We start from the raw sequence: 11,524 nt of genomic DNA on the forward strand, positions 1-11,524 counted from the left end.
TTTGTGAAATTTGAATTCAAACAGTCAAATCCCACAGTTCAAAGAAACAAGAAAACAGATTTTACTCCAAAAAGTTTGAGATTTATGTTCAAAAATGTCTCAAATCCACATTATAGGGATTTTTCATTTCTCTCTTTATTTCTGACTACAAACATTACTCCACAGAATATTAACAGTTAAAATGTTTAGTTCAAAATGATCCAAAGCAGATAAATCACTACAAACAAAACATTTCACTTCTTCCAGGAACTATTTGAGTTTCCGAAACTCTGCTGTGTTTCCTAAATAATCCAACCACAGTCCAGCATGGAGCGGCTGAGTGAATGTGGTCTGGACTCTGTGGAGGAGAGTCATGCTTTCAGAGACGCTGTAGAAGGACAGAACACCTGCTCTGTGATCCAGGTACACTCCTACTCTGGAGGAAACAGGAGCTGAGATGGAGGTTTGTATTCTGTTATGGTAAAATGATAATCTGTTTAGAGAACAATCTAATGACCAAGATTTGTCATTAAAACCAAAATTACTTTCATCTCCAGATCTACTGATGTTCTTGTATGCGACTGCTATACAAACATCTGTCCCTCTCCACTCCACCTCCCAGTAACAACGTCCAGTCAGACTCTCTCTACTCAGAACCTGAAACCAATCAGTAAATCTGTCTGGATGATCAGAATCAGACTGAGGTTTTTTCATCACTGTCACCTTTCTGTTCTCCTCTGACAGTAACAGTCGTCTATGTGCTGTGTTTGGATCCAGTGTGAATTTTTTTTTTCTTTTAAACTTGTCATGTCCAACAGCTGGGCAGACAGATGAGAGCCGAAGGCCTCTTGTGTTGGACATATTTTACTTTTACAACAGGCATTATGAATCTTCTGACAAACCAGAGGTATGTCTGAATTTTTTGTAATCGAGGCCAGACTTTATTCATTTTAATCATTTTTGAAATTCTTTTGTGTTGGACCGGACGGAAAAGGAAAGAAGGGGAGAAGAGAGAGGGATGCTAGAAAGAGGGGGACAGGAGGGTGATCACAGGAGGGGGGGAGGGGGGTAAAACCATGAAGCATCATAAAGCAACAAGCTACTGGATGTTTATCATTACGGTAAGGTACAGATAGAATACAAATCTCAAATGGGTGGGGCCTGTCCACACACACACTAAAATGTCATAAACACACCTGTTAGCTGCAAAAATGTCCCCATGTCAACATGTTCACAATACAGATAGTGTTCACACATGCACACTTATGCCTACAAGCCAACTAGTGTGAGATATTTCATTCATTCACGCAATTTGTTAGTGCAAAGGTGAGCTAACACCTGTGCTCAGTTGAGTGTTTATGTTCTTCTAAAATGGATGATGGAATGTGGAAAGCAGGAGGGGGAGCAACCAGCCACCCCCACACCCAGACCCCCGCCGCAGCAGCCGCAGCAGCCAGAAGCCCCCAATGCCACACGGCAGCAAGCAGGCAGAGAACAACCGCCCCCGGGCGCCCATGCCTGCCACCCAGGCCAGGGCCAGCAGGACCGCCGCGAGGCCCCCAGAGCCAGAGAGCTGGGAGGCATGGGGGGAAGAGAGCGCCGCCCCAGCCCAACCAGGAGAGCAGCCCCCCCGCCGCGCCGGAAGAGCCCAACGCAGGGCCCCACCCGAGAAGGGCACCCACAGCCCAGACGATCACCCCATCACCACCCAGGAGTTCTGGGCATCCCCCCGCCCCAACCCCAGGTACGAGCCAGGACCCCCCCAAGGGAGACCCGCTCCGCGCTCCAGGCAGCCACCCACCAGGGCAACAGATGGTCCAGAAAGGTGCAAGACAGGGGCCAGCCGCCCCCGCCCAGGAGAGGGGCACCCCAGAGAGAAGGGGGGCCCACAAGGGGTGTTGGAAATTTGGCAGGGCCCAGCGCTCAGGGGCAAGGACCAGAACCCACCCCCCAGGGACACGAACACCCCCGGCTCAGGTGTAATGTGAACCCCCTCCCCGCGCGGAGAGAGACCCACCAGGCCCAGTAAGCCGGCACCCAGGGGACACGGCCGCCGTCGCCAAGGGGCCCGCACCCCCACCAGGGAAGGGGCAGGGGACAGATGGACGCAGGTCCCACCTTCCTTGCAAAATGTGTGTGCGTGTATGTGAGGGTGTGTGTGTGCATGTGTGTGTGTTTATGTTGGAATGTATATATTGAGGGGGAGGGGTGTGTGTACTAAGGGGGGTGCAGTTTAAATTGGCGAGTAGGGCACTAAGGGGACATCTCCTGATTACTCACAATGATTAACCCTCACCCTCCCCACCAAGGGGCCCTAAATGTCTAAGGTGCAGTTAAAATTGGCGGGTAGGGTGCTAGGAGGACATCTGCTGCTTGCTGGCAATGATGTCCAAGCACCCCCACTACCAAGGGCCCTACATGTCTAAGGTGCATATAAAACCGAAAGAGGTGGAGCCCACTCCATACGGCAACCATGGGAGGGGGGCCACTGCCAAGTACATCCCCCCCCAAGGCGCATCGCAGGCTAAACCCACCACCCCTTCACCCTAATATAAGGTTATATGAGGAAGGGGGTAAGTTGGGGACAGCTGGTAGACTGTCCCCCGGTGGTCAAACAGCTGTCCCCCCCCCCCCCCCCCCCCCAGCACAGGGGCCAGGTCCACAAAGCCCAGGGGCTCCATCCCCGGAGGCGCAGACACCCCAGGCCCAGCACCACCCACCCCACAGAGAGAGAGAGGAGCCAGAAAGCGTCGATGCCCCTGGAGCAAGTCCAGGCCCCAACCCCAAACGCCGGCCCTAGAAGAGCTCTGGTCAGGCCTAGACGGGACCGAGGCAGCCAAACCTCCAGGGCAACCGCAGTTTGCCTCAGCGGAGACCCCGACCCATCAACCCCCCATGTCCCGTACCAATAGTGGGCTCCCCCTCCCCCAGAACGCCCCCCCACAGGACAGGGCCGACAAGCCCCCCACCCCACCCCAGAGCCCGCAGCCGAAGCGGATGACACCCAGAGCGACCGGGGGTCCCAAGAGGGTTGTCCCGTCCCGTCCCAGAGCCATCTACACCATCTACACCTGGGGCTGGGATCAGCAATACATATTGAGTGGTAATAAAACAGACTTATTCCAATAAATGGAATAGTCTGATATGGAGGAGAACTCATTAATGATTGTTGCTGTTTCATTTACAGAATGTAAATTACTTAAAAACAGTAATATGTCATCTGCATAGAGACTAATTTTATGATGGCTGTGTTTGGTTTTAATTCCTTTAATGCTCTCATTCTGTCTTATTGCTGCAGCTAGAGGCTCAATAAATATAGCAATTGATGAATAATTCTCCAAAACCGAACTTATGGAGGGCAGCAATAAGGAACTTCCAGTTTACTCTGTCAAAAGCTTTTTCAGCAACAAGCGATAGTATGGTCATTTCCTGGTTTTTAATGGTGGCAAAGTCTATTATTTTAACAAGTCTTCGGAGATTGTCATCAGAGTGTCTGCCTTTGATGAATCCAGTTTGGTCGAAGTGAATTATGTGAGGAGTGATTTTTTCTATTTTCTGTGCTAGTGCTAGTGGTTTCGGCTTACGGGCTGAACAGCAGTTTGGAGTTCCTGACCCTCTTTGTGTCTCTCGAAGGGATACTGCACAGTACCCCAAATAAGGGACTCCATGGTCCTCCTGGGGGACTTCAATGCCAGCATGGGCAATGACAGTCGCACCTAGAGGGGCTTGATTGGTAGAAATGGCCTCCCTGATCTGAACCCGTTCGGTGTTTTGTTGTTGCACTTTGGTGCTCATCATAGTTTTCCATAACGAATACCATGTTTAGGTACAAGGGTGTCCATCAATGCACGTACCATCAGGACACCCTAGGCAGGAGGTCAATAATAGACTTTGTAGTTGTTTCAGGTGACATTCGACCTTGATTCTTGGTCACTCGGTAAAAAGAGGGGTGGTGAGTTTTATTCGCTGGTGGGAAAGAAGCTGGAAAGACTTGTGAGACCCATATGCACTTTGAGCGTCTGCTGGGAACATCTGGCTAAGCCATCCGTCAGGGAAGGTTTTAACTCCCACATCCGGAAAAGCTTTAAACAGGTACAGAGGGAGGCTGGGGACATCGAGTCTGAGTGGAACATGTTTTTTCGTCTTTTCTTGTCTCTGCTGCTGCCCGGAGCTTTGGTAGCAAGGTCTCTGATGCTTGTCGAGGCGGTAATCCCCAAACTCGGTGGTAGACACGGGAAGTAAAGGATGCTGTCAGGCTGAAGAAAGAGTTCTACCAGGCCAAGCTGGCTTGTGGGACTTTAGAGGCAACTGGCATATACCGGCAGTCAAAGTGATCTAAAGCCTGGACTGTTGTGAAGGCAAAAACTTGGTCCTAGGAGGAGTTTGGTGGGACCATGGAGAAGGACAATTGGTTAGCCTAAAAAGGATTTCGGCAAATCTGCCAACGCCCCAGAAGGTCATTCATTGCAGGTGATGTAGCTCAAGGATCTCCTCAATCCCATCCTTCTTCTGAGGAAGCAGAGAATAAGGACTTTGAGGTGAGGCTGTCCATCACCCGGGCTGAAGTCATTGAGGTAGTCAATGAGCTCCTCGGTGGCAAAGCTCCGGTAATGGTCAAAGTCTGCCCTGAGTACCTCAAGTCTCTGGATGCTGTGGGAGTGTCTTTGCTGACACGTCTCTGCAGCATTGTGTGGCAGTCAGGAATTTTACCACTGGACTGGCAGACAGGGGTGGTGGTTCCCTTTTTTACGAAGGGGGACAGGAGGTTGTGTTCCAACTACTGGAGAATCACACTTTTCCGCCTCCATGGGAAAGTCTATCCCAGGGTACTGGAGAGGGGAGTTCGTCCGATAGTTGAACCTCAGATCCAGGAACAACAGTGCAATTTCCGTCCTGGTCGTGGTACAGTGGACCATCTCTACACCCTCTTTAGGGTGTCGGAGGGTTCATGGGAGTTTCATATGTGTTTCATGGGTTTGGAGAAGGCATTCGACCCGGGTGGTATCCTGTGCAGGGTGTTCTGGGAGTATGGGGTCCGGGGAGCAGTACTGAGGGCTGTCCGGTCTCTGTATGACCAGAGTAGGAGCTTGGTTTACATAGTCGGTAGTAGCTCAGACCTGTTACCGGTTCATGCTGGACTCCGGCAGGGCTGCCTTTGTCACTGATTCTGGCTTTCAGGCACCCACTGGATATCAGCTGGACCATAACCCTCCCAGTCTACTAGATATTGGACTCTCCGAACAGACCGTGTAGACCAGGGGTGGGAAAACTACGGCCCGCAGCCTGGATCCGGCGCGCCTCCATCTTCGGTCCGGCCCATTGAACAATATCAAAACCCATGTTTTTCTTTTTTTTATCTGGCCACACCATCAAGATGTGACATTTTATGTCCCCCTTCTGCACTACAATGACCAAAAATATAAACGCAACACTTTTGTTATTGCTCCCATTTTGTATGGTATGAACTCAAAGATGTGAAACATTTTCCACATACACAAAATAACCAGTTCTCTGAAATATTGTTCACAAATCTGTCTAAATCTGTGATAGTGAGCACTTCTCCTTTGCCAAGACAATCCATCCCACCTCACAGGTGTGCCATAATCAAGATGCTGATTAGACAGTATGATTATTGCACAGGTGTGCTTTGGACTGGCCACAAGAAAAGGCCACTCTGAAATCTTCAGTTGTATCACACAGCACAATGCCACATATGTAGCAAGTTTTCAGGGAGCATGCAATTGGCATGCTGATAGCAGGAATGTCCACCAGAGTTGTTGCTGGGGAATTGAATGTCCATTTCTCAACCATAAGCCCTCTCCAAAGGCGATTCCGAGAATTTGGCAGCACATCAAACCGGCCTCACAACCGCAGACCATGTGTAACCACACCAGCCCAAGACCTCCACATCCAGCATGTCCACCTCCAAGATCGTCTGAGACCAGCCACTCGGACAGCTGCTGAAACAATCGGTTTGCATAACCACAGAATTTCTGCACAAACTGTCAGAAACGTCTCAGGGAACTCATCTGCATGCTCGTCGTCCTCATCGAGGTCTCGACCTCACTCCAGTTCGTTGTCGTAACCGACTTGAGTGGGCAAATGCTGACATATTCGGGGTGAGTCCCGAATACCAACCGGGTCAAAAGGTGTGGCTGTCTTCCCGCAACATCCCTCTTCAGGCTTCGTCCCGCAAACTGTCCCCCAAGTTTAAGTAAAGCATTCTGCTCCACCCTGGGGGCCACGGTCAGTTTAACATCTGGTTACCACCCTCAGGCTAACGCTCAAGCGGAGCGGGCTAACCAAGAACTGGAGGGCGCACTCAGATGCTTGGCAGCCCAGAATCACTCAGACTGGTCCAAGTATCTGATTTGGGCAGAATATGCCCATAATACCCACACCTCTACAGCCACGGGCAAGTCACCTTTTGAAGGATCTCTGGGTTACTCACCCCCACTGTTTCCTTTCCAGGAATTGGATCTGGTGGTGCCCTCGGTCCAGCTCCATCTGCAACGTTGTAAGGACATCTGGCTGCAGACCAGGGCCGCTCTCGTCCGCACCGCAGAGAGCAACCGCCAGAAAGCCAACCACCACAGGGGGGGTGAGTCCCGTATACCAACCGGGTCAAAAGGTGTGGCTGTCTTCCCGCAACATCCCTCTTCAGGCTTCGTCCCGCAAACAGTCCTCCAAGTTTATGGGGCCCTATACTATTTACCGGGTCATTAACCCGACGTGTGTCCGACTTCGTCTGCCAGCGGCTCTACAGATTCATCCCACGTTTCACGTGTCCCAGATCAAGCCTGTTTCCGAGAGCCCTTTGTGCCCGCCGGCCACTTCCCCGCAACCCGCCCATACCATCGATGGGGCCTCCGCCTTCAACAAAATTCTGGACGTTCGGCGTCGTGGGGTCCAGTTCCTGGTGGATTGGGAGGGGTATGGTCCAGAGGAACGTTCGTGGATCTCTCGTTCGCTTATCCTGGACCATACCCTCATCGACGATTTCTACGCTGCTCATCCGGATCGTCGCCTGGGACCGCCTGGTGGCGGTCGTTGTGGGGGGGGTTCTGTCATGTCCTGGCAGCTACTCCCTCCTCCCCCCTTCTTCCTGTTTTGGACGTGACCAGCTGGATCCACTTACCTCATCTTCTCTGCCTTCTTAAACTCCCCCTGGATCTTCAGCCGGTGCCAGTTCGTTGTTCCTCCTATGGTGCATAGTCTGGTCAACTCATGTTCATGACTCTGGTCTCGTTACGCATTGCTCATTGTGTCTCTGGCTCTGCTTCAGGAAAGAAAACCTGTTGGAAACTGGGGCGTCCGTGGTCGCAGTCCACGGACGCCAAGGACGCCAATTCCAGTGGATTTCCCTCCTCTGGAAATCCGCTTTAAAATCCCTCCAGCCAGCCGCCGCCCCTCGCCTAGGCAGAATCCCGTCAACTCTGGTCTTCCATTAAAACTCGCAAAACTTACTGTTGTGTCCAAGCCTTATTCCGGGTTCCAGCGTTTGGGTCATTCTGAACTCTCGCCTCAATCATGATATCCATGGCCCTAATCTTCTTCCGTAAGAGTAAGATCGGACTTAAAAACACAAGTTTTATTGTAAAATTTGATTTAAAAGGTCTGAATTCTAAACAACTCACAGTGAATAACAGGAAATGTCAGTCACTCTTACAAAGTGTTTATGTGTTTCTCAGGTCAAATCCAGACCTGTGTTTTCCTCTGTCATGGTGGGTGTAACTAACTTCTGAGAAAGCAAAAATCTGAATGGTTGAATTCAGTGACCAACACAGCAGAAACCGGTCAAACTGGTTTATTTCTGAGGAAGTGAAACTCTTACAGTCTTTTTTTCTCTGCCCTTCCATTGCTGTTTTTCTACTTTGATGTTATTTTGTCTGGAGGTCCAGCCTTTCTTTGAATGTGTAGCTTCTGGATGGTAGATGTTCCATCATGATCCTGCAGCCAGCATTTGGATGACAACGCTGAATCTCCAGCCCGATTGCATCTACCTCTTCATGTCCAACTGAAGAATAGCAGTCAGTTTTCCTTCACATGAAATGGATTCACATTCAACTAAAGAAAAAAGCTTTAAAAAAAGCCATTTGATTTATTTTAATGATGAAACTAAAACGTAGAAAGTTTTCATCTGTTTAGACAGAAAGAAGAGCAGAGTTTCCATTAAACTGTGAGAGAACAATCTGACTGGTTCAAGAAAATTATCAACAAATTTAAATTTCTTCATAACTTTTGTTATTTTGTGGCGTTTCTGCTTCATCTGTGATCTTTACCTTCATTAAAATATGTTTTTGACCATTTAAACCAGAAGATATAAACTGTTAGAATAAACTGCATCAAAAACAAAAGTAAAAACTAAACATCATAATATGTTAATAAAGTGTCAGCCTCATTTAAAATGAAATCTCACTAGAAGATAAATGATTTCTATTTCCAAATTAGTAAACACAACATTTGTTAATAACAATGAAAAACTTTTTACTTTGTTTCTTTCAGGATCTTTGACTGACAGTAAAACCAATTAAATGTTTATGAGTTGCAATAAAGTCTTCTGGGAAAGCACAGACAGTTTTCGGCATACAATATGATCCTGAAATCCCTCCTCCTGATGTTAAGACATTTGAAAATTCAAAGATATATAGGGAAACGAGCTGTGAGGAAACCTTCACTGCAGAAAGAACTGCAGCTCCTCCTCTGTCGTGATGGGTGTAACCAACAGGAAGAGAAGAAAGAAGCTGATTGGCTGAACTCACAGTGAAAACACCTGATCAACGGATCAGAGTCAAACTGGTTTCTGAGGAAGTGAAACTCTCACAGTCTTTGTGTCTGAGAGGAGAAATGGCGCAGAAAGGAGTTGATCTGGATCAAGAAACCTTCTGCTGTTCCATCTGTCTGGATCTGCTGAAGCATCCAGTGACTATTCCCTGTGGACACAGCTACTGCATGAAGTGTATTCAAGGATTCTGGGATGAAGAGGAGAAACTCCCCAGCTGTCCTCAGTGCAGGAGGACCTTCATACCGAGGCCTGTTCTGTTGAAAAACACCATGTTAGCAGATATAATAGAGAAGCTGAAGAAGACTGGACTCCAAGCTGCTCCTGCTGATCTCTGCTATGCTGGACCTGAAGATGTGGTCTGTGATGTCTGCACTGGAAGAAAACTGAAAGCCATCAAGTCCTGTTTGATCTGTCTGGCCTCTTACTGTGAGAAACACCTTCAGCCTCATTTGGATGCAGCTGCATTCAAGAAACACAAGCTGGTGGAACCCTCCAAGAACCTGCAGGAGAACATCTGCTCCCGTCATGATGAGGTGATGAAGATGTTCTGTCGCACTGATCAGAAGTGTATCTGTTATCTCTGCTCTGTGGATGAACATAGAGGCCACGACACAGTCTCAGCTGCAGCAGAAAGGACTGAGAGGCAGAGAGAGCTGGAGGAGAGTCAACAACAAATCCAGCAGAGAATCCAGGACAGAGAGAAGGAGGTGAAGCTGCTTCAACAGGAGGTGGAGGCCATCAATCACTCTGCTGATCAAACAGTGAAGGACAGTGAGAAGATCTTCACTCAGATGATCCGTCTCATCCAGAAAAGAAGCTGTGATGTGAAGCAGCAGATCAGATCCCAGCAGCAAACTGAAGTGAGTCGAGTCAAAGATCTTCAGGAGGAACTGGAGCAGGAGATCACTGAGCTGAAGAGGAGAGACGCTGAGCTGAAGCAGCTCTCACTCACAGAGGATCACAGCCAGTTTCTGCTCAACTACCCCTCACTGCCACCACTCAGTGAGTCCACACACTCATCCAGCATCAATGTCCGTCCTCTGAGATACTTTGAGGATGTGACAGCAGCTGTGTCAGAGCTCAGAGACAAACTGCAGGACATTCTGAGAGAGGAATGGACAAACATCTCACTGACAGTCACTCATGTGGATTTTTTACTGCCAGAACCAGAACCAAAGAGCAGAGCTGACGTCTTCAAATATTCACGTCAAATCACACTGGATCCAAACACAGCACACAGACGACTGTTATTGTCTGAGAAAAATAGTAAGGTGACAGTGTTGAAAAAACCTCAGTCTTATTCTGATCATCCAGACAGATTTACTGATTGGTTTCAGGTTCTGAGTAGAGAGAATCTGACTGAACGTTGTTACTGGGAGGTGGAGTGGAGAGGAAATTTTGTTTATATAGCAGTCGCATACAAGAACATCAGCAGATCTGGAGATGAAAGTTTATTTGGTTTTAATGACAAATCTTGGGCATTAGTTTGTTCTCCAAACAGTTTTTCATTTTACCACAACAGAATCCAAACCTCCATCTCAGCTCCTGTTTCCTCCAGAGTAGGAGTGTACCTGGATCACAGAGCAGGTGTTCTGTCCTTCTACAGCGTCTCTGAAAGCATGACTCTCCTCCACAGAGTCCAGACCACATTCACTCACCATCTCCATGCTGGACTGAGGTTGGATTATGTTGTCAGAAACACTGCAAAGGTCTGTAAAGTCAAATAGTTCCTGAAAGAATAGAAACGTTTGTTTTTAGTCATGTATCTGCTTTAGATAATTTTGAGCTAAATATAGGTAAAAATTAGCAATCCAGTAACTATATTATTATTTGTTTATTTTAGGACAAAAACAAACAACAAACATCAAGATTTTATTAGTGGAATTCTGTTCATGTCTTTTCTTCTAAAACTATTTTCTAAAGTTGTTATTTATAAATGAGCTTAATGTTTCAGTGCTGCCCTCTGTTGGTCAAACATTTAAAGCTGATCTACAAGTCAGCTGTGGTCAAAGATGGAAGCTTTTTTAGATCAAGAGAAACATCTTTGGACCTCCTTTGATCTTCTGAAATCAAATGAGATATTTCTGACAGCAGCGCAGAGGTTCTGGTGTAAAACCTGGAAGTGGGGAGAACAAAGAAGGAACTAAAAATCTCCACATGACTTCATGTGAATGAGAAGATTGCTGATGCTTGTTAATGTAGATCAGTGGATCTTTAAGTTCTTGAGCATTACTAGCCTGCATATCTTCAGCAGTCTGATCCAGGTACATTTAAAAAATGATTCAAGTCCCTCTTTCATGTAACACAATTAAATTCTGTTTGTTTTATTTAAATATGTTTATTTTAAAATTATGTATCTACATTTAATTGACCTAACACAAAATGTATTAATAGTTTCACCTATAAACTCCAGTAATCCAAAATAAATGAGTTCAAGTAAGGGGTGTGCTGTGCGCATGTCTAATGCTGTTTTCCTGTTACTCTTTATTTATTCTTTTTATAGTATCTTCTGCCGTCTTACGGCTACAATTTTTCACCTATTTTGACCATTCAACTATTTATTATTTATTTGTGGCGGCCGTGCTGCAGCGGTAGGGCAGTCGACCCATGATCGTAAGATTCCAGGTTTGATTCCCGCCTTGCACGCCCATGTGTCAAAGTGTCCTTGGGTAAGACACTGAACCCCACCTTGCTTCTGGTGGTAGGTTGGCACCTGTGTTCGGCAGTGGAGCCGCCATCAGTGTGTGAATGTGTGTGTGC

General features: G+C 47.6%; 1 protein-coding gene across 1 annotated transcript; it reads left to right on the top strand.

Moving 5' to 3' along the window:
* The first annotated feature begins 8,748 nt into the window (after window positions 1–8,748).
* LOC101159612 (tripartite motif-containing protein 16-like) lies at window positions 8,749–11,208 on the top strand. Its single transcript, XM_023965435.2, has one exon. The coding sequence runs from the start codon at window positions 8,827–8,829 to the stop codon at window positions 10,489–10,491; it is 1,665 nt and encodes a 554-aa protein (XP_023821203.1). The 5' UTR covers window positions 8,749–8,826; the 3' UTR covers window positions 10,492–11,208.
* Window positions 11,209–11,524: the final 316 nt, after the last annotated feature.

Source organism: Oryzias latipes, chromosome 17 (genome assembly GCF_053564925.1).
Source record: "Oryzias latipes strain Hd-rR chromosome 17, Olatipes_Hd-rR_3.1".
Taxonomy (NCBI): Eukaryota; Metazoa; Chordata; class Actinopteri; order Beloniformes; family Adrianichthyidae; genus Oryzias; species Oryzias latipes.

Coding starts and splice junctions, on each gene's coding strand:
- LOC101159612 (XM_023965435.2), top strand. CDS start 8,827: ATGGCGCAGAAAGGAGTTGATCTGGATCAAGAAACCTTCTGCTGTTCC.